Here is a 22,468-nt window from a genome sequence, read left to right as displayed (position 1 = left end):
TTTTTACATGGTTTCTCTTCTTACACTTTACCCTAATGTTCTGGATCAAACTATATACTGATTTCAATTTGAATATTTTTTCACATATTATGTATAATTCTTTTTCAAAGTATTCAGGGAGATTAAAAACCCCCACAATTATATATTGCCTAATGCAATCTACTATAATTGTTTGCTTGCCTCTAAGTTGGAGACCATTTTTATTTAGGGTTTTGCCTTCTGAGAAGAATATTTATGGAATTTCAGAAAAGCCAAATAAGTAGAACGTTCCATTCTCCTAAACTGTAGTACTTTGTAGATAGGCATTTTGATTTGAAACGAAAGATAAAAGTTTTAAGGACCTCTCTTAGAAGTCAGACCTGAAGACCAGTCAGCCCTAAACTTGCTCTACCCAGATAGTTTCTTCAGCCTTTACATCATCATTATAAGACAGGGAATCCGACTTCATCACAAATGCCTAGAATTATTAATTGGGGGTGGGGGGAGGGGAAGGAAGCATTCCTCACATGCCATTGCTATTACTTAATTTTTTATTACACATTAATGTGTTTAATTCTATTATTTCCTAAGTGAAAATTTTATTCTTTTGTTGTGGTAAAATATACATAATATAAAATTTGCCATTTAGCTATTTTTAAGTGGACAGCTCAGAGACATTAAGTACATCCACACTGTGTTGCAACCATCACCACCATCCATCTCCAGCACTTTTTCACCTTCCCAGACTGGAACTTCATAGCCGTTAAACACTGACTTCCTAGTTCCTCCTCCCCTCAACTTCTGGCAGCCACTGTTCTACTTTCCACATCTGTGAATTTGAAAAAGGTTTTTCTAAGGACAATATGGGTTTGCAAGCATAATTCGTTCTGGAAACATGCTTATAATCCAAAGCACTTGTATATCAAAGGGAATTTCGAGAACCATTGGCTCAGTTGCGATCATGACATTCGGCGTCTTGTACTGCTCATATTGCAAGACATCACTAGTTTATCAAATTAAAATTTATTAGAAATGTTTGCTCATCTTACAGAACACTTGGCAGAACAAGCTTCTTGCAATCCAAGGTTTTACTGTGGTTTGAAATCAGTTTAGTGTAAAGAGAGCAGGGGTCAGAGTACAAGCAGAGCTGCCTTCTGTGATAGGAAAGAACTGTGTGGTGCTTTAAGGTCATTATTTACAGATAAAGAAATAGTGTGCTGTCACTGGTGCCACATACTCACTATGTTCCATGACATTTATTATAGGCAGAGAATTTTTTGTGGGCCTTTCCAAAAGGACAAATCAACGAGGTGCTGAAATCTTGGCTGATACTTTTAAGGTAGGTAAAGGATAATTTATGCCCAGCATACAGTAATTATTTAATAAATATTCACAGACACATTGAATCAGTATGTCATGAATAATGGTATCTATATGTCACCAGCTTTGCGAAATAATGCCTAATATTTGTACATTTGCTAGAAGTTTTAAGAGTTATCAGATTCAAATTTCTCAATAAATAAGCTGCATTGGGCTACCATAGCCACAAAAGACAAAGTTATCATGGACGTCTTCTGTTTTCTCTCAGTGTATAATCATGCAACCACCTGGCAGATTTCCTGGCACAATAAATGACTTCAAAAAAAATTCTGGGGACCCAGCTAACTCTAACATGAAGTGTAGATTTTTCGGATTGGAATCAAGGATCACTTGTACTCGGGTACCTATTATGTGCTGGAAGCTGTGCTAGATATTGCACATACATCCTCTCATGGTCCCTTTACTCTATTGATTATTAATAGATTGACTCACCAGACGGCTTAGGAAGGGATATAACCCCCAAGAAGCTCTTTCCATCTTGAGGGTGTGAGGTTCTAGTTTGCACAGGATTTTCAGACATATCCTTCCAGAGTAGCCCACTCCGTAGATCAAGCAGCAAAGCTAGGTGTTGACACAGTCACACATCTGAGAGAAGTCTCTGCACTTTCTTCTTAAAAGTAGTCTTTATTTAATTGGCAATACCAAAACCTACAGGTCCCAGTTCTTCTTCCAGATATTCAGGGCCCCTGGCACCCTCTTTAGAAATAGGCATATTTGGGGCAGGTTTAAATCGGTTTTAGAATTATTCTGCAATGCCAAACTGCTTGTTTCTATTATACGCATAGGACTATGCAGTCTCCACAGTCCCGGTGGCTGATGCTTTGCATTTGAAGAGTTTCTGCAGCATGGCTGGGCCTAACCTAATCGCAATTGGATCCAGTGAATCTGCACAGAAGGCCCTAAAGGTAGAAACAAAACTATGCTTCTTAATGCAACAGGCAATGCCTACCACATGTTTTTTCTAATTCTGTCTACTGGGCGGGCAGCAAGCAGGATTGGGGGGAAGAGAATAGGCTGGTACTGGAACTTTCTCAGATATACTATCGTGACCTCAGATTCATTGAGAACCAGCAACACCTAAGTGTTGGAAGAACTCATCACTGGTGAAGCATTCTTACTCATCCACCAGGTTTCCTAGGAAGGCCGTGATTCAGACAGAATAAGAAATACCAAACTCAGGGCGTCTGGGTGGCTCAGTCGTTTAAGCATCCGACTTCGGCTCAGGTCATGATCTCACCGTCTGTGAGTTCGAGCCCTGTGTCAGGCTCTCTGCTGTCAGTGCAAAGGCTGGAGCCTGCTTTGGATTCTGTGTCTCCCTCTCTCTCTCTGCTCTTTCCCCACTCATGCTTTGTCTCTCTTCCTTTCTCAAAAATAAGTAAACATTAAAAACAATTAAAATAAAAAAAAAATACCAAACTCATCACAGTTATTTCCTCCTGGAAAAAGGAAAGCATGCAGCCAGTAGCACTTTTCCTAAGTAAGATAGTTGGTACACAAGGGGTTGTTCTATTATTCTTACCCTTTTGTATGTCTGAAATAGTTGATAATGATCTTTTAGAAAGGCACGATTGAGAAGTACATAAAAACTATAACTTCTTTGTTTGCATTTAGAACACTTAAATTTTAGGACAGGAATTTGTCTCATTTCACAGGTGAGAATAGGAAAGCACAGAAAAATTGTGATTTGCCCAAATCACACAGCTAGGTCAATAGTGGAAGTCATTGATAATGAAGAAAACCTTCCACTGCTACAGTGCTTTATAGTCCGAAGACCCGTTCCTTCTCTGTAACTAACAGCCCCGTGAGATCATCTGGACGCTCTTTCAGGGCAAAGACTATGTCTGTTTTGCTCACTATTGTTCTCCTTCGTGCTTGGTCCATGATGGGCCCTTAATAAAAGTCAGGTTAATGGATGAATAAATAAGTGAGAGAGGCAATAGTATCTCCATTTTGCAGATGAAAACTAGATCAAATGACTCACCCCAGGCCCCGAGGCTAGCACTAAATGGTGGGCTGGCATTACCACCCCCTCCTCATGATTTACTGAAGGACTAAAGAGAGAAGTTCTTCTCAGGCAAAGAGAGGAAGTCTGTGCCCCAAGGTGCACAATTAATTTTTGTGCCCTTTTAGGTCTTTACTTGTCTACCTGAGTGCTAGACTTGGCGCAGTTTGTCTCAGAAGAAATCATTACCTGCCATTTACTGAATTTTCCCCCTGCATTTTCTGCAGCTTCTTCAGCCAGCTCTGCTGGCCTTTCCATCTTCCTTTTCTCATACCATATCTTTGATTGTATTTCTAGGACTTTAACAATTGTTGCTAAACAACCTGCCTCAGAACTTGAATTTGGTGGCTTTTTCTATGCTCCCTCTTTTGTTCTGCTTCATCTGGATGGCTATGTCAACTTTACACATAAAGAAGGTGGTGCCTTGAAAGAAAGTATTTGATGGATGGTATCACTCAAAGGATCTAGGAAGATTATTTTTCTCCTCAGGGTCTAACTGTGGTGTTTATCCATGGCAGCTGGGTTGGTCAGCACATGTCTGAAATTGAGTATAAGGGAGGGAGAGGGCTGAAACTGGCTTATACTGTGCTCTTGTGTTAATTAGCAGAAGGAACCTCTTCTGGGTAGACAAATTACAAAAAGTAGCCCCATCTGCCATTCTGGGTAGACTAGATCCCTAACTCAAGTAGCTTGGTCCCTAATTCAGATAGGTCACTTACTCAAATAGTCTGGAGAAGCAAACATCTAACAAATTAAGAAATAATACAATTATGGTTAACTAACAAAACATTCTATGAAGTAGTCCTGACTGCTTTCACAAGACAGGATGGAGCTCCTTGAAGCCTAGATATTGGGAGAAAACTTCACAGACAAAAATGGGCCTAGATGTGGGTCTTAAAGGATTTGGCAGGGCGGGATTCAGTGAGACAGTGTTTCAGGTGGGGACACAGTATAAGTAAAGACTGAGCCAGACACATACAAACTAGTCTAACCAATGAAGAGTTTTCCTGTGAGCTCCGGGAGATACAACTGGATGGAGCAGATGAAGTCTGAAGAAGTAGGGACTTAAAAGTGAGGAAGAAGATGAGTTTTTCTCCATGAAACATGGCTTTTGCACATGGGCTTCTGAAGAGAAGAGTTTGTATTGCTTTAGAGATGTTGAACCAGCATTCCTTTTGAAAAAAAAAAAAAAAAAAAAAAGATGAAGGGGAAAGACCTTGCAATCCGAAAAGAGGACCACTGATAACCTGGGAAAAGAGAGCCAAGCCCCAAGTCCCATTGTATGCCTTAGTAACTCACCACCTTTTTTTTCTCCCTTCATCTTTCCCTTCCCATTGTCAAGTCAAGTCCTCTAAGGTCACATCTTTTAAGGGCCTCCTATGTGGACTTTACAGTCCTCCTTCCTGTAGAGTCTATTTGAGTTAGTGTTAATAATGATGCTCACTCTATACTTGAAACCTTCTGTGTCAGAAGCTATAAATAATCCTCACTAGAAAGGCATTCACTCTTTGGAGATCATGTTTTCCATCAGCAAATGTGCTTCCTAAGCCACAGGCCTGTAGAGTTGGCTAATGCCTACCTGCCATGTTTCTAGCATCAAAAAGATTCTCTTATTTGTAGTGAAAGCAGATGGACAAAGTAAGAATAGTGAGATCTCCATGCAGGCATGTTCTCAGGTCAGAACTAGGTGGGTTGGTGAAATTCAGATTTAGTGAACTGAACTGTTTATTTATTTGAGAACAGTTTTGGCTTCTGTATTAGAAAAGTCAATAAAATTGATAGTGTGACAAGTCCTACTACTAATTTGGAGATACCAATACTGATATAGATAGGCAGAAAGACAAATGGATAGAAACAAATAGATCATTTGGACATAGTGAACACATATTTTTTTCCATTTGACAGGTGAAAATACTGAGATCTGATGAAATAAAACATTTTGAATATGATCTCGGGGTTTTGGAATCAGATTTCCTGGGCCTTAATTTTCTTCCCCCCAGTTGCCCACCTCACTCTATACCTGTTCTTTTTCAATTGGAAAACTTTTCCCAATTATTTTGCCATAAAATTATTCTGGCTAGGCTTCCTCTTTCTCCTTTCCTCTCTCTAACTACCCACTACCTCTTCCCATTTTTTTTGCTGCAGTGTCCAGGATCTGACCCATCAGGAAAGATGTGAGTTTGGTCCCAGATGTCTGTTTTTCCCTTGCAAATCTTGATGTCTCTGTAGAGAAGCCTGTGGCCATTTGGGCATCTCGTTGAAGGGCATAGCACTTCAACAGGTGAATCATGCCTTCCTGTGCCACACAACTGAGAGCTTGAATACTTCCCACATCTGTCACTGCTTGTGGAATACTTGCCTCCTTCAGAGCCAGAAAACTATTTCTTACATATTCATGCAAAGCTGAGAGCCCAAGGGTTTCTGGTTAGACTTATTGCATTTGAAACACTTTGTAATGGGTTGCAGTCAATTTTGGTTAATGAAGTGGGATCTTATGGAGATAGTCATCATATCTGTCTAGGTTGTAGTAGATTTAACAGTGTGTGCATTGTATATTTAAATGAAATCATCAGTCTAGGAAGACTTGAGCAACTCTCTGCTAAAAAGCCAGAACACATTTAATACAGGGCACATTTAATACACATTTAACACAGAGTATATTTAATGAAAGGAAGGAAAAAAGGATATATTATTACTGCATTTTCCTGTTGATATGGCCAAGGTGCTGGAGGTTAGGTTGATTTGAACAAATACCTAAGACATTTAACATCAAGTTTTACCCTTGAAATACTATTATCTAAGCAAAATTCATCTTTAGAGCAACCTGTCCATTTTATAGTTTTTTCCCCATACTTTCCATAATTCTGCTCATGCCTTTGGGCAATTATACCTTCATCCTGCCCTTCTAACTGCAAGAGAATTCAATCACCAAAAAATGTATTCTATTATATCATTCATTTAAAGTTAAACAAAAGACAAAACTTTAAGAGGTAAGGGAGTTGTGGTCCAGTGGGCTATTTTGTATTTATAATTTTTAAAGTTACAGAATTATGTATATAATGTATTATTGGAAGTGGGCTGAAATTAAGTTACATAAAGTAATTTTCCAAAATCTGGGTCTAACCCTTAAACCCTTACTTTACCTGCTACATGATTCCTGTCTTTCCTGCAGACAAGCTTGTTTTTTATTTTATTAATGAAGAAAAAAAAGACAAACTTCATACCCCTTGAGCAACATCTTCCCATTTTCCCTCCCCCCAGCCCTTATACACCTTAAATATATACAAGTTTTGTCAGTTATACCTCAATAAAGTTGGGGAGGCAAAGACATGACAACAAGTAGATTTGTGCCACATCTCATCCATTTTTTTTTTCTAGATCCATTCCAAAATCGACTTGCTTTCCAGGAACCTGGATTAATTACATGGTCTCTGTCATAGGAGGACAGACTGTAATTCCTGCCCTCTGGAGGGACTCACTATATTGATTTTTAACTCAATCTCCTTGGTGGCATTCAGTCCTCCAGTCAATTAAAGGGGGGTGGGGGAGAAGTGGAGAAAGGAAGGAAAGACAAAGGGAGGGAGGCAGAGTAAGAGGGAGGGTGACATTTAGCTGAAATTTTCCCAAAACTAGGGAGATGAGGAAGCTCAAACCGGGAAGCCCCGTGGAACTGACAAGCTGGGGGGGCTGTGCCATCTGCTGGCCAGGCAGCAAGCGGAGTGCTGTCACCTTCCTAACCCCTCAGGGAAACCAGTTATTTGCTCCTTTTGGCATCTACAATTTTGTTTATTGGCCTTTTTTAAAATTAAAATTCCATTCTTTTGTATCACAACAAATTATTATTTTTAAATGCTTTTGATAGAAGTACTAAAAGGATGTGGTAAGAAAAGAATTATGAGTTCACCACTCCTTTTTTTGGTCCTTGTCATGTAAATGGAGCTGAAATATAGTAAGTGGAAATCCAGTAGACTTGTAATTTTAAATTAAGATGCTCATAACGTATCTTGATGGAAATGTCTTTTGGTTTCTTATCTACTTCCTGAAATAACTAACTGCATTTGTAAGATTTCTTGAATGAGGACATGGGCTGCTTCGCAGAGAATTTAAATTCCATAGCACGAAGCATGTTTTTTCTTTTGAATGACTAACTATATAACAGAGGTCACTCAGACAGTATTTCCTCTCGTTTTGACTCAGCGTCAGCATTGATTTTTTTGTCCAAAAATGTCCATGTTATTTTATAGATGGTCACATAAAGAAAGAAATGGAAAAACCCTTAATGTGTTTGGATTTTGTATGTTTTTTTATTGCCTGGAATTTCCTTTGATGATAACTGGAACAACAAGTAGCAAAAACCAAAAGACAGAATGAGACCTAACTAGTATCAACAGGGTGATTGAAATGGAAAAATAAAGACTTTGCATTTCTAGTTGTTGTTGTCACAGGGAATTATGGTGTGTAGCCACAAGATTTCCCACTTTGGGTCTCTTCTGTGAAATATATGCTGACAGTCCCATTGTAGGTTTAATTTAGTCTTCTTATTTGGTTGTCTGTTCTAGTTGTATTCATGAGACCCACAAAACAATGACTTAAAAAAAAATCTACCATGCCTGAATTAAGAAATTAACAGAAAACCAAATCGCCTCTGAGTTTGTAACAACTGTTTATGCTTTTTTCCTGGCAGCGGTTGCCTTATCTGACGATATTCCCAGAGCTGTATGCCAACAAGGCTGGGGTGGCCAAAATAAAATACTTTGGCATGATAGGGCCATAAATAATCTGAAGCTGTGAGACCAAAACAGCCATGCTGAATTTCAGCACTAGTTCCAAGGCAGGAAGAAGGCAAAATTAGCCAAGTAGGAGAAAGGGAATAATAATAGGGTTTTATTCTCTTGAGGTTTCAGGAAAATTTCAGAGGAAGAAATTACATTTAAAGGACCATTTATTCTGTCCATTATATGATGGGACATCAAAAAATACTCAATAGACTTTATGGGATGTTATAGGGGGAAATCAGGCATCTGTTGTGTGACTGAACAAATGTCCTCTGAATGGGCCTTTGAATCCAAGACTCTTGCTTACAAAAGAAAAGGCCTAAGTAACTTTAAATGAGTGTTTTCTAATGAGAAGTGTGGTTTAAAACCACCTGCGGAACTTTCTGAAAACACACTGCCCTGGACCTATCCCAGAGAACCCTAACATTCTGGGTCTGGGTGCAAGCCCCAGCATCTGCATTTTTGAAAAGCTCCACAGATGATCTAGGAGCACAGATGAAGTTGAGCACTGATCTAGGAGCACTGCCCTCATGGATTTCTGCAACTTCCAAAAGCACCTAGCTTAGAATCCTGAATAACACACACCTGAAGAATCCAGCCACTATGCATTGTAGGTGCAAAAGTATGCATTCTGCATAGCAATAAAAGTAGAGAAAGTGTCATGATTAAAGCCATCAAAAGCTAGAAACTCCTTACCTTTTTGCTGCCTGGAGTTCAACATTGCATAACTTAAAATATAACACCTAACTGGGCAATAGCTTGAATGCCAATATTTAATCCATTTGGCATGCTAAAATTCCTTATTAAAATATTCCAAGTGACCAAAAAAATCGCTGTTATCATTTTCTGAGGGCAGGGTATTTGCATTTGACTCACGTTTCCATACCCTCTCCCCCAACACACACACACACACACACACACACACACACACACACACACACCTAACAAGACCTGATCTCAAGGTGTGAAGTTTTGTGCCAAAGAGGCAAAAAGGTTAAACTTCACACACCATTACTGATATTAAAGAATGTACCTTTGAAAATAATAGTATGTTGGGACACCTGGGTGGCTTAGTCAGTTGAGCATCCAACTTCAGCTCAGGGTATGATCTCTGGGTTCATGAATTCTAGCCCCACATTGGGCTCTCTGCTATCAGCCTGGAGCCTGCTTTGGATGCTCTGTCCTCCTGTCTCTCTGCCCCACCCCACTGATACTCTCTCTCTCAAAAAAAAAAAAAAAAAAGCATTAAAATAAATAAATAATCATGTGTTGATTCTAGTAAAGAAGCATAGTTGTCTAAAGGTCCAAAATGGCTATCAGAACTAAGCAGATAACTTTGTTATCTTGGGTAATCCATGGGTTGTCATTCTGGCTCTGCCACCAACTCTCCCCATGGGTGACCCCTGTCTCCTGTACTCAATCGCATTCTAAACAAAGTTGAATCAGCCTCACTAGAGAATGAGAGCTTCATTCTTTTCCATTGGAAATTTCAGGGTAAAGGACTGTGTCTTGAACATGTGGATGTGCAAACACCTGGCAAAAAGTAGCACCAGAACAGGGATAGTTCCAAAGTGGGTTGACTGTAGACTCTTTGATCACTGTGACATTGTTCTTTCGATGGCGGTGGGTGATTGAAGACTTGTGCTTAGCTGAATATCTTCATGCCTGTTTGAGGATAGAAAACCATAGAAGACTCCAACCTAATTCCATCTTTCTTTGAGGAGGCATCAATGACATCCAACTATCAAATTGGATATCTAACAAACATCATTTTGTAATTTATACATAAAAATCTAATAGGAAAAAAAGGTGAAGCTCCCAAAAGCCCTTGTTACTGTCCCCTTCTTCTTTAAAGACAATTGAAGGGGCGCCTGGGTGGCTCAGTCAGTTAAGCGGCTGACTTGGGCTCAGGTCGTGATCTCGCGGTCCGTGAGATCGAGCCCCGCGTCGGGCTCTGTGCTGACAGCTCAGAGCCTGAAGCCTGTTTCAGATTCTGTGTCTCCCTCTCTCTGACCCTCCCCTGTTCATGCTCTGTCTCTCTCTGTCTCAAAAATGAATAAACGTTAAAAAAAATTGTTTAAAAAAAAAAAAGACAATTGAAAAAATAAAACCGGGGCAGAGGAAGAGTCACAGCTGAGCTTGAAGCTTGAGCTTCCTATTGCTGGATGAGCTTCCAGCAACTCTTTATTGAGCAGCAACTATATGAAAGATACTTCCCCACACACAGGGGACACTGAGATGAGTGAGAAACAGTCTCTGCCCTCAAGGTCCCTCCAGCCTGATTGAAGATATAGGACAGGACATGAAGATATAAATGCTGTCACAGTGTAACATAAGATAAATGAGTAATAAGTACAGGGTCCTCATAGAGAGGATGGGAGTACTAAGGGGGGAGTGATCACAGGAGGTAGGAGTCAAAGTCTGAGTAGACCAGAATGAACAGCAAGCCTGCCATAGAGAAGGAGTGGTTATTACGAACAGGACACCTAGGGAAATGTCTATTTTATGATCCATAGACAATGGCTGGAGCAAGGGCTGGGTGCAGGGAAAGAAAGTTAAGTTTCCAGACATAAGTTGGGGCTGGTCCAGAAGTCAAAGAGTGAGGGATTTCTTACCTGCAGGCTGTGGGGAGGCACTCAGAGTTTTTCGCAGAGGTGTAAAAGCTGAAGGTGGTGTTTCAGAAAAATCTATCTGGCAGTATGCCTGTGATGTTTAACAGGGATAAAGATTAGGAGGAATAAAATTAGTCCGGTGCCATCACACAGTCCAGAAATAAAGAAGAGGAGGTCTGGACGAGGGAAATAGCCGTGAAAATAGAAAGGGCTGTACGGAAGCTGAGTTCCATTTAGAAAAGTAATAGAACACTGTGACTGAGGGATGTGAGGAGCATGGGAGAAAAAAGGAGCCGATCAGCACTTTGACAGATATTTATAGAACTCCTACTCTGTACCAGGCATTGTACTAGGTCCTAGGGGACAATGATGAACAAAATGACTTCAGAAATGACTACCAGATGGGTGACTTTGGTGGAATTTTGGGAAAAGAGTTCCAGTTCTCCCTATCTGGGAGGACCTATCATGAGGACCATGAACTCAGTCCTCCCCTTCCACGCAGGAGCAAACTATAGAAGATCAGTGGGCAGAAGTATGTTGCTGGATTTCACTGACCTAGATTCACATTTTGGGAATTGAGCTATACTCAGACATATTCAACTGACAGTGGCTCGGGTAGACATCCGATGTCTAAGCTCGTAAGACACTAACGGGGTTGGCTCCCATTTCACTTTCCATTGGCAGCAGTCTGTGGCTCATCCAAATTTGGAGTCTCTGTCCTTTACTCTTTTCCATTTATTTATTTTTTTATCTTTATCTACTCACTCTCAAGGCACACCAAAAAAATCACTTCAATATTTACATGCCCTCCATCTCCAGCAGTGTCCTGTTGTTTTTTTGGCTGAAGTGAGTTGGCAAGAGACTGGCCCACTCCTTTGGGAAAAAAAAAAAAAAAAAAAAAAAAAAAAAAAAACAGGATGATTTCTGTGTCACAGGCTGAAATGATGCATCACAGCACGGCCTATGTGATACTCTGGGCCATGCCAACACCAGTACCCTTAATGTTGAAGGGATTAGGAAATGTATCAGTTGAGCTAGTAGGGAGGATGGTTGAGTTTTAGGTTACTGTTTCTCTGTGGAAGTCACATGTATTACATGCCTTAGGTGTTAATGAGTATCCTATTGCTTGGCTGAAGGTTAATAAAGCATATGGTAAAATATAGACCCTAAATTAGAAGTGACATGTTAACCATGAATTATTCTCCAGCCTCTAAGGAAACCATCCATACCACCTCATACAATACCAGAATTAGGCCATCCTTTGAAATAATGACATGCAGGGGCGCCTGGGTGGCGCAGTCGGGTAAGCGTCCGACTTCAGCCAGGTCACGATCTCGCAGTCCGGGAGTTCGAGCCCCGCGTCAGGCTCTGGGCTGATGGCTCAGAGCCTGGAGCCTGTTTCCGATTCTGTGTCTCCCTCTCTCTCTGCCCCTCCCCCGTTCATGCTCTGTCTCTCTCTGTCCCAAAAATAAATAAACGTTGAAAAAAAAATTTAAAAAAAGAAATAATGACATGCAAGAGAAACAAATTAAATTTGCCACCACCTTCCTGCAAAACCATTCCACTAGTGTTTCTAGTGCTATTAAAAATCACTCTCTCTCCTTATTTTTATCTTTCAAAATGTCATATTAGTCCAGCAATCTGTAAGAATATTTCTAGATCTGGGGCACGTGGAGGATTTAGTTGGTTGGGCATCTGGCTCTTGATTACGGTTCAGGTAATGATCTCATGGTCATGGGGTCCAGCCCCACATTGGGCTCTGTGCTAAGGGATTTTCTCTCTCCTTCTCCCTCTGCTTCTCCCCAACATGCATGTGTGTGCACATACACTCTCTCTCTCTGTCTCTCTTTCTCTCTCTCCCTCTCTCTCTCTCTCTCTGTCTCTCTCTCTTTCTCTGGGAAAGAAAAAGAATATTTCTAAATTTACTTTTCATTTATGATCACTGGATGCTGCAGTTGAGGCCCACTATTACTCAAACACTATCTGTCTGCAGATGTTAAAAAAGGAAGCTTTGGAAATATGTTACAACAGCCATTCCCTTTTAATCTCTTTCTGAAGTGGAATTAAGTTCAAAGCTATGACCACAAATCCAGAGGTGACTCATCATACAGAGTTCAACCAAAAAAATAAATAAATAAATAAAATAAAAACCAAAAAATGGCAATTGGAAGCTAAATGAAAGGTGTTGAATCTATTACATCTCGTGCACATTTTCTAGTCACTCATTTGTTTTTCCATCCACACTCTGGCAAGTGATAAGAGCTCAAGATAGCTCACATGTAGTTGTAATATCAGTAGCAGTAATAATACCTTTTCGGTGTGAAAATCATGTTAATTTAATTTGAGAAGTCTAAGTTACTGGGTTTTAAACTTTAGTATGCCCAAGGATCACCCAAAATGCACATTTGAATGCACGTCACATTCCTGAGGTTCACCAGGAGAAATTCTGACTCAGCAAGACTAGGAGGATGGAGCCCAGGAACCACTGCATGATTTGGATGCAGGTAATCCACAGATCACACTGTGAGAAACACTGGCTCTGTCTGGAATCCACAGAGTGAACAGAAAATGCCACCTGCTATCATTCAGAATAATATCACATTGAGTAGAAATAACTGGCACTTCAGAGAAATAGCTCTCGTGGGAAAGAAAACAATGCAGAATTCCACTAGATGATTGAAATACAAATGCTTATGAACAACTAACTTTTCTCTAAAATGATGTATCTTTTTAGTGGGGGGGGGGATGCTTACAGAGTAAAAGATACATATCATGTGTTACATCTGGTGCCTTTCTCTCTGTTGATAACACTTGCCTATTAAAAACAATGTATCTGAAGCAAGTTCTAATTCTCATTAGGCATAAAGGCCATCAGACTTGAATAGAAAAGTCTTACATTTCTTCTGAGCTCTACCATCCTCTGGCTTGAAAATAAACATGATACTAAATTCTTCAAGTAGGAATAGTGGAAGGAGGAAGGAAACCCAGATCTCTGTTTGGGTAAGAAGTTTGGTCCCATCCTTCAGCTTGTTAGGGAGAATTTGAGAAGGGCTTCTGGAGAGCAACCAAAGCTGATTAAAGTCAGAGATTCAGTAACCAGTGTTGATTGCACAGGATATGGCACAAGTGTTGATGGGCAACTCTTCATTGCTCTTCACTAAAGGTTGAGCTCTGAGTAAGTGTGTCTTATAGGAAATTGCCTCTGGAGACTTCAGGAGTATTTTAATAGTTACTGAAATGTTGAAATGCATTGCTAAAAGATTATTCATTCATTCAACATTTAACAAATGTGTATTAAGCATCTACCATCCGCCAAGCACTGCTGCAAAACACTGCACAAACGGCCAGTGGTGTAACTGTGCCTCTCTGGAAGCTTTTCAATAATCGTCTGTCCTTCTGGGATGACTTGGATACTTTGACTTAATCGAATTCAAGTAGTATGTCAATCGCCCAAGGGATCAAAATATATACAATGGAAAGGTAAAACTATGTATATTACTTTCTGAATCAATCAATGACTCTCAGCTAGTGGCCTTTTCCAGCTTCTTATTCCATCCTTCCTTTTAAATGAGCACATTGCCACTTGGAATAGTCATTTCTCAGCTTCCTTTGTACTAGTTATAACAATGAAACTAAGTATTACCAATGAGATAAAAGTAGAAGTGCTGGCTGTGAAATCCAGGATCTGGACTGAAAGGGAAGAGTTGTACCCTTTTCCCTTTCCTGAATTTTACTGCTTGAAAAGGGGATGTGATGGTTGGAGCATCCAGCAGCTATTTTATACCACAAGGACAAGGGCTAGATCCTAGGTATGGCCGAGCAAAAAGCTAGAAGGACCCTGGACTCCTGATGACGCTATAACCTCAAAACTCTCATATCAGAGAGAAATAAACTCTTTAAAGTCTCTTTGGAGAGCAGGTAGTTTCTATTATAGCCAAATTTAGTCCTAATTGATGAAGGCTGTTCGTGTTCATTAGGCATTAGGAGAAAAATTCAAGCTGTCAAAACAACGGAGATTTATTGGTCCCCGTAGCTCTAAAGTAATGCAGACTTTACAGTAGGTTTGATTGATCTGCTCAATGATGCCATCAAAGAACCAGATTCTTTTGTCTCTCTTCTTCACCTTACACAGACGCACTTCACCATAAAGCTGGCTCCCACTCAGGGCAGCACAGTGACTGCCAGCAGCTTTCTGACTACATGCTTGCTCACCTGTATTCAGGAAGAGAGACGTTAATCTTCTTAGAAAAGTAAGGACGCTTCCTTCGGATCTTGTCCATTCTTATTAGTCTGAATTGGGCGTCTGCCCATCCCTGAACCACTAACTATAACCAAGGGGTGAATTACACTGGAGCTACAATTCCCTGATTGCACGGAGGCCTGCTGAGACACTGCAGCAAACTCACGGGGGGGCCCCATGGCCTATTTTAAAATTTCAAAAATAGCACAGATGTACCTGTCAGACATCACACACAATTCTACTGTTAGATTGCTTGGACCTAACTACTTAATAAACAAAAAGTGTTAGGGTATTCTTTGGACAGGAGTATTGTGTTTATTTTGGTTGTGATTAGGTTTTGTTGGCCTCGAGGCACCATGAAAATATTACTGAGACACGACGCGTTCTGAACCAAGAAAGGAGTCCCTGGCCTAGAGTCAAGGGTAGAATTAATTTCCCCTTATTATGTGGGCTACACTGGGCTGTGTGGATATGCAAATGAAAAGTGGGGTAGTTAGGAAGATAGCAAAGAACAGATGTGGGGGAAGCAAATCCTGAATTGCTCTGAAGGAGGGAATTGTCTTTATTTAGGAACATACAACTCCTTTGGGGTGAAAGGTGGGATCCTTGAAGGCTTGGGGTCGCCAGACAATACAGCAAGAGAGAAAGCAAAAACAAATGTCCTTTGTTAGAAGCACTAAGAACGTGGAGACAGGGAGAGAGAATTAAAAAGGGAGTGAGGAGTGGCCTGAGGCACAAGGCAAGGTTGGCAAGTCTTTGAAGAACACCAGAGTTCTCTATTCTAAGTGTTCTTATTACTGCAGTACTCCAACCTGCCAAACTTGAGAAAAATCTATTACCCTATGTGAATAAGATTTTTTGAGGCAATCAAAGGAAGCCTGAGGTCCCTGTTTATGTTGCCATGGTTTAAAAGAAGGGTAGCACCTATAAAATAACTGTACCTCTGAATGGATCTAATTCACTGGAAGCTAGGACGAGAGATAACATGAGAATATAAGCTGCCTCCTTTCCCCTCTCACTCTTTATTTACCCCCAAGATTGGTAGAGATTATGGAGAGGGCACAGAATACTGGTTCTCGATCCTGTCTACATAGTAGAGATACCTGGGAGAAGTGTTTAAATAGAAATACTGTTGTTTTGTCTCCCTCCAGACCAACTAAATAAAAAATCTCTATGGTTGGGGTCCAGAAATCTGTACTTTTTAAAAAGCTCCCTGGATGATTTTAGTGTGTAACCAGGGTTGAGAACCACTGGTTCTCTATAATGTTACACAAATCAAGGAATAAGGTGCAAGACACTCTTATCTAGATCTTGTAGAGAAAAGAGACCCCCTTAAAGTGGACGTGGAGGAGGAGATAGGGGAGGAGTTGATGTTGTTCCTTCTTGTCCCACTTTAATTCTCTCCGCCAAACTAAGACCAGTTGAAAAGCCTGGACTGAGGCAGGAGAGCTAAGATCTAGTCCTCACTTTGCAGTTCACTAATTTTGTGTGCTTTTAGGTAAGTCAGTTTTTCATCTCTCTGAATTTCTGTAACGGGCACCTGGGTGGCTCAGTCAGTTGAGCGTCTGACTCCGGCTCACATCATGATGTTCCAGTTCAGGAGCTCAAGCCACACGTAGGGCTCACTGCTGTCAGCGCACAGCCTGCTTCACATCTTCTGTACCCCCATCTCTGCCCCTCCCCTGCTTGCATGCACGCTCTTTCTCAAAAATAAGTAAACATTACAAAAAGAGAGAAATGGGCTTGATAATTTCCAAATTCGTGCCTAGTTCTCAAACTTATGATTCTCAGTAGTCTATAAAATGACACCACTTCCCCAGCTGCTCAGATTATTTTATCAACATTCACTGTCTGACACTAGCAAAGGCCATATCCAGAAGGAAACAAGGTTTCTCCCCCACCCCATTTCAAAACATAAAACTTGAAACACAGAAAGCCAGGTAACTCCCCACACAAGAGTAGGAAAAATGAGGATGGATGTTTTCTCCATTAGCCATGGTTTGGTTGTAGTCATTTACAGGGTATTTTGGTTTCTGGGAAAAGATATATGGGGACAACAGCTGTTTTCTTAAACACTAATCTCTTTCTTTTCAGGGCTCTTGTTAATTCAGAGGAAGAATTGAAGAGTAAATAGTATACTTATTTGGCAATTTGATTTCTTTCTTTTTCTGGTTAATTTTCCTCCTCTTTCCCATAACCATCTGCTCTTTTCCTAAAATATAAATAAATTTGATGACTTTATTCTAAAAACAGTGGTTTTCAACCAGAGGCAACTTTGCCCCCCAGGGGACATTTGGTAATATCTGGAGATATTTTTGTCACAGCATGGTGGGTGGGAGAGTGGATGCTGCGGGCGTGTAGTACGTAGAGGACAGGAATGCTACTAACCATCCTACAGTGCACAGGAAGCCCCCATAAACAAAGAATATCCAGAGTGCTGAGGTTGAGAAACCCAGTCCTAAAATATGAATGAGATTTGTCCACCCTATTTCACAGAAATTGTGATTTCTGAGCACATGATAGTTAAGGTGCTTATGCCTGATGAAGGACAGCAGTGACTCCTGAACATCAAGTAGCCTGTGCTACCAAGAGTGTTTTTCAGGAGCCAGGAATTAAGTAGCTATATACAGTACCAACGTTTATTAGATTTTTGTGTAACATACTATTTTCAGGTTTTGGAACCACTTCGTACACATGGGCAAAAACGTAATAAATATGAGATGATTATAGAAACTGAGTAACAAGGCCACATGTAATTGCCTTCATGGGTACAGAGCCTCTAGAGATTTTCTTTTTGTTATGTTTATCTACTTATTTTGAGAGAGAGAGAAAGAGAGTGCACGTGTGGACTTGCATGAGTATGGCAGGCACACAGAGAGAGGGAGAGAGGGAATCCCAGGCAGGCTCCATACTGTCAGTGCAGAGCCTGATGTGGGGCTAGAACTCACTAACCATGAGACCATGACCTGAGCCGAAATCAAGAATTGGATGCCTGAGCTACCCAGGCGCCCACCTCTAGAGATTTTCATTACCAGCCTTTGAAGGAAATGGAGTTGGAGCTTCTGGACCTGTGATGTTCAGACTCCTTTACTGACAAATTCAATGGAGGGTGAGCAGATTTTGTTTCAAGTATGTATGTTAAAAAAAAAAAAAAAAACTGAAGGGGACGCCAGGGTGGCTCAGTTGGTTAAGGAGCCAAGTTTGGCTCAGGTCATGATCTCACAATTCGTGAGTTCGAGCCCCGCGTCAGGCTGTGTGCTGATAGCTCGGAGCCTGCTTCTGATTCTGTGTCTCCCTCCCTCTCTCCCCCTTCCCCGCTCGTGCTCTTTTTCTATCAACAATAAATAAACATTAAACTTTTTTTAATTAATTAAAAAGATCTGATGAACCCATGTCACTACCATATAGGAAAAAGGAGACAAGTAAGATGTGGCAGAGAGGGGAGAAAGAAGACTTCAGTCTTTTTCATTAGCTTTATTGAAATATAATTTCCATACAATAACACTTAATTTTCATACACTTCACACTTTAAATGTACAATTCAATGAGTTTTGACAGAAGTATATGGTTGTTTTAAGTTCACTAGAATCTTAACTTTTCATAGTTGATTCTTTTACAAAAAGCTTGTGTTTTATGATTTTCTTCGTAATTAGTTTTTTTGTTTATAATTTAAAAATATGTTTCTAGAAGAACTGTCTGAAATTATATACACCTACCTCACCTCATTTTGTAAAAGTGGCTTACAAAGATGCATGAAGGATAGCATAATAACCAGAAATAAAACAGAAGATTTAAAGGGAAAACAATGATTTAAATCGGTGCCAAGTTTAAGAATACAGACCATGGATTCTCATTTCATTCTTGACATATAGGACAGACTTTAGGCTTCCAGTTAGTATGAAAAGGGGAAAGCCTTTCCACGTTTTCTTGGCATGTTTGAGAGCATCAGTGAATTTAGGCTCCTCTTTAGCAAACCCAGTTGCCACCCTTCCAAGAGTTCTTGAGTTTCATAAGCCCACTGAAGGTTAATCCCCAATTGTTGTTTGCCATGAGGAAGCAAAAGTTATATGAGCCAAATTTTAAAGCTAAAGTTATCTGTGTCATTAACAAAGAGGCTGTAGGGCTACTTAAAGTAACTTTAATGAAAGCCAACTCATACTAACATCCAGGAACCAAGTCTTCTAAAACTGTGAAGTCTCCTGTGTAGGGCAGTGGTTCACTGGAACCACCTCCTCCCAGCTTATGAGAGCCAATTGTTAAATTTTCAGAATTTTGCCAGCTGGTTGTTAAACACAGCCATTATTAAAAATTAAGTTATGTAGGGGTGCCTGAGTGGCTTAGTCGGTTGAGCATCCTACTCTTGATTTTTGGCTCAGGTCATGATCTCACAGTTTGTGGGTTCAGCCCCTTGTTGGGCTCTGTGCTGACAGTGAGGAGCCTGCTTAGGATTCCCTGTCTCCCTCTCTGTCTCTGCCCCGCCCCCCCCACCCTGCTTTCACTCACTCTCTCTCTCAAAATAAATAAATAAACTTAAAACATTAAATTGTGTGAACTTAAAACTAAATAAATTATACTAGAAACAATACTAAAAACTTATCACTTCCTAATTCCTGTACTACATTTGACCATTCATTAGCTGTGCTCTTAAAGGTTATTTACATCTGTTGTGTACATGCATGATGGTAATATTCGATAATGGCATGCCATTACATATCTCTTCCCAACTCTGTATTCAATAATGTTATGTTGGTAACTGGGAATTGGCAACAGTGGGAATGTGTGCATCACAAAAATCAACTTAATTTAGCTTTTTATTGATTGTCCAGACATAAGAAACTGATGGAAGAAATTTTAATCCCACAGATTAAACTTAAAAGTGTGTCACTTGTATAGCCATTACAGTGAGGGAGTATTCTTCCAGTATTCAAAAGCTATTATGTAATTCAGCAAAGAAGCCACCCATATCATCAACAAACAAACGAAGTTCCAATGTATGTTTTCATTGTTTCACTTGTCTCATTAGGATAAACAAAAATATCAACCAATAGCCATGTTGGAACTACACTTGTTTGTCAATTGCAACAATAGGTTGGCGTCAGATGCACGAGCTCTGCAAAAAGTCAACAGAAGCATTCTGTTGTGAGAATCAATTGGCAATACAAAATTTACAGTAAGGAATATTAACTGTTTTATTATTATTTATAAATTGTGTGCTACCTATCCTTTATACCAGTAAAATTTATAATAAACTTATGTGGGTAAATATACCCACATGCATATATTTTCCCCATACACATGCATATATTTTCCCCTACATTTACCAACACACTACTTCCTGGAGCTAAAAATCTCAGAGTACCGAACATACATTAAAGATTTTTTTTTTTAACCACCTAGTCTAAGAGTATACATTCAGGTAGAGTGATATAACTGGAGGTCCCAATGATGAATTTCTTCATCTTCTTCCAGAAGGGGGGTGGGGGGGGGGAGCTCTTTCATGAGGACAGATTCTTCTCTAACCCCTAGGCAACCCTTTCACAAATGGGTTTGTGCCCAGCAGACTGGGCAGAGGATTTTGAATGACTCAAAGTAAAGCAATCACAGTTATTGCAAAAGAAAATTTAAATGTATGCCCTGCTGATGAGATAACTAAGGAATATTTACTCACACAGAAAATAAGCATTAATCCACCAGTGCTAGGGTCAGAGTGAACAGGGCTGATTCTGGATGTCATTGCAAAGTGTGTGTGTTTCGCCATTTCTTATCTCTCACTTTAGAGCCTGCCCCTCTGCTGCTCTAGAAGCAATAATGCCTCTTTACCCACTGTTTTTTTTTTTTTTTTTCTATCCCCAAAGGCTCTACTCATCTTTCATCTACTTAAAGAACATAACAGCCAGCTTTAAAGAAACCAATCCATGGAGTTCAGTAGCAAACTCAGATGGCTTCAGGAGCCAGACCTTCTCCATCTAAAGTGCATTTAAATGCAAACTGTAAAAAATATATGCATGTTAAATAAGTTGTATCTACAGGAAAAATTAGCCCAAAGGCTGCCAGCTTGTGAGCTCAGAGTCTAGTCTTTTTTTTTTTTTTTAATTTTTATTTATTTTGGGGCACCTGGGTGGCTCAGTAGGTTAAGCATCTGACTTTGGCTCAGGTCATGATCTCACGGTTTGTGGGTTTGAGCTCTGCATCAGGCTCTGTGCTAACAGCTCAGAGCCTGGAACCTGCTTCTGATTCTGTGTCTCCCTCTCTCTCTCTGCCTCTCTCTCTCTCCCTCAAAAAAACTAAGCATTAAAAAAATGTTTTAAATAAAAAATACATATTTATTTTGAGAGAAAGGGAGCGTGCATGTGCATGCACCAGCAGGGGAGGGGCAGAGAAAGAAGGAAAGAGAGAGACTCCCAAGTCGGCTTCACGCTGAGTACCTGACTCGGGGCTCGATCTCCTGACCGTGAGGTCATGACCTGAGCCAAAATCAAGAGTTGGACACTTAACCAATTGAACTACCCAGGTGCCCCTCAGAGTCTAGTCTTTCAAGGGATGTTGGAGAGGTGGTAGTTTGACAGGAAAAAGGTGGGAACTTGGAGGTTGAGGTACCTAGACTTGAATCCTGGATTTACTGTCTTAACATGTGACCTTGGACAAATTATTAAATTTCTAAGAACTTTGGTTTCCTCATGCATAAAAATGAATTGTTGTGAGAAATAAATGAAGAATAGATGAACCACCAATAAATAGAAGATAGCTCAATAAATGCTGCAGTTGTTTCCTGCTATCCAGTGACACAGGGAACCTGAAAGATCACCAAGCCTCCAGTACCCAAGGGAGTTAATTTTCGAAGGTGAGATTAGGGTGCAGGTATCTGGGGAAGCATAGTCAGGGCATGGCTTCAGTAGCCAAAGAGGCAACAAGATATATCTTGGATACAACATACAAGGACTAGACTGTGGGAGATCTGCTTCTGCGACAGAGCTAGTCTTGGAGAATGCATGGGCAGGGTTAAGAAAGGAGATAGGATCCCAGATTTTGCCTTTTGGAAGGGGTGCTTTGGTCTGAATTTCTTTCCCCTGCACCCCTGAAATTAGAAAGTGAGGACTATAACTCACCCAGAGGCTCTTCCTTGTTCCTCCTGCGTATACGCTTCTCCCCAGCCCTTCACAGAGCTCAGAGCGGTCCTCCCAGTGTGGGAGTTTTTCCCAGCCTTCCACAGAAACCATTGTTTTTGAGGATCCCTTCGAGAAATGGTTCATACAGTTTATGGTTGTAGTTTGAATAACAGAAGTCTTTCATCCCCATATTCAAGTGGGCCTTATGATCTGAACAAAAGGAGCAGCTCCAAATAGGAGAGAGAGTTGTGGAGAAAATGGCAGCTAGCTTCGAAAGGAATATTTGGCATTGAAAGTTGGCCCAGCTTTAACTAAAAAGAACCATGTCACTTCAGTTTTAGGATATGTACAGCCCATCAATTCAGAGAGGATGT

General features: G+C 40.4%; 1 protein-coding gene across 18 annotated transcripts in view; it reads left to right on the top strand.

Moving 5' to 3' along the window:
- DDAH1 (dimethylarginine dimethylaminohydrolase 1) overlaps positions 1–22,468 on the top strand; it is a 246,140-nt gene that overhangs the window by 210,877 nt on the left and 12,795 nt on the right. For all 18 annotated transcript variants that reach the window (XM_045478102.1, XM_045478111.1, XM_045478110.1 and 15 more), the window contains 2 exons: positions 1,245–1,318; positions 2,145–2,264. In XM_045478102.1, coding sequence (XP_045334058.1) covers positions 1,245–1,318; positions 2,145–2,264 — 194 coding nt within the window. The remainder of the gene's footprint in view (positions 1–1,244; positions 1,319–2,144; positions 2,265–22,468) is intronic.

This window comes from Leopardus geoffroyi, chromosome C1, assembly GCF_018350155.1.
Source record: "Leopardus geoffroyi isolate Oge1 chromosome C1, O.geoffroyi_Oge1_pat1.0, whole genome shotgun sequence".
Lineage (NCBI taxonomy): Eukaryota > Metazoa > Chordata > Mammalia > Carnivora > Felidae > Leopardus > Leopardus geoffroyi.
Note: the sequence above shows the minus strand (reverse complement) of the source record. Positions and strands in the feature narration are given on the sequence as shown.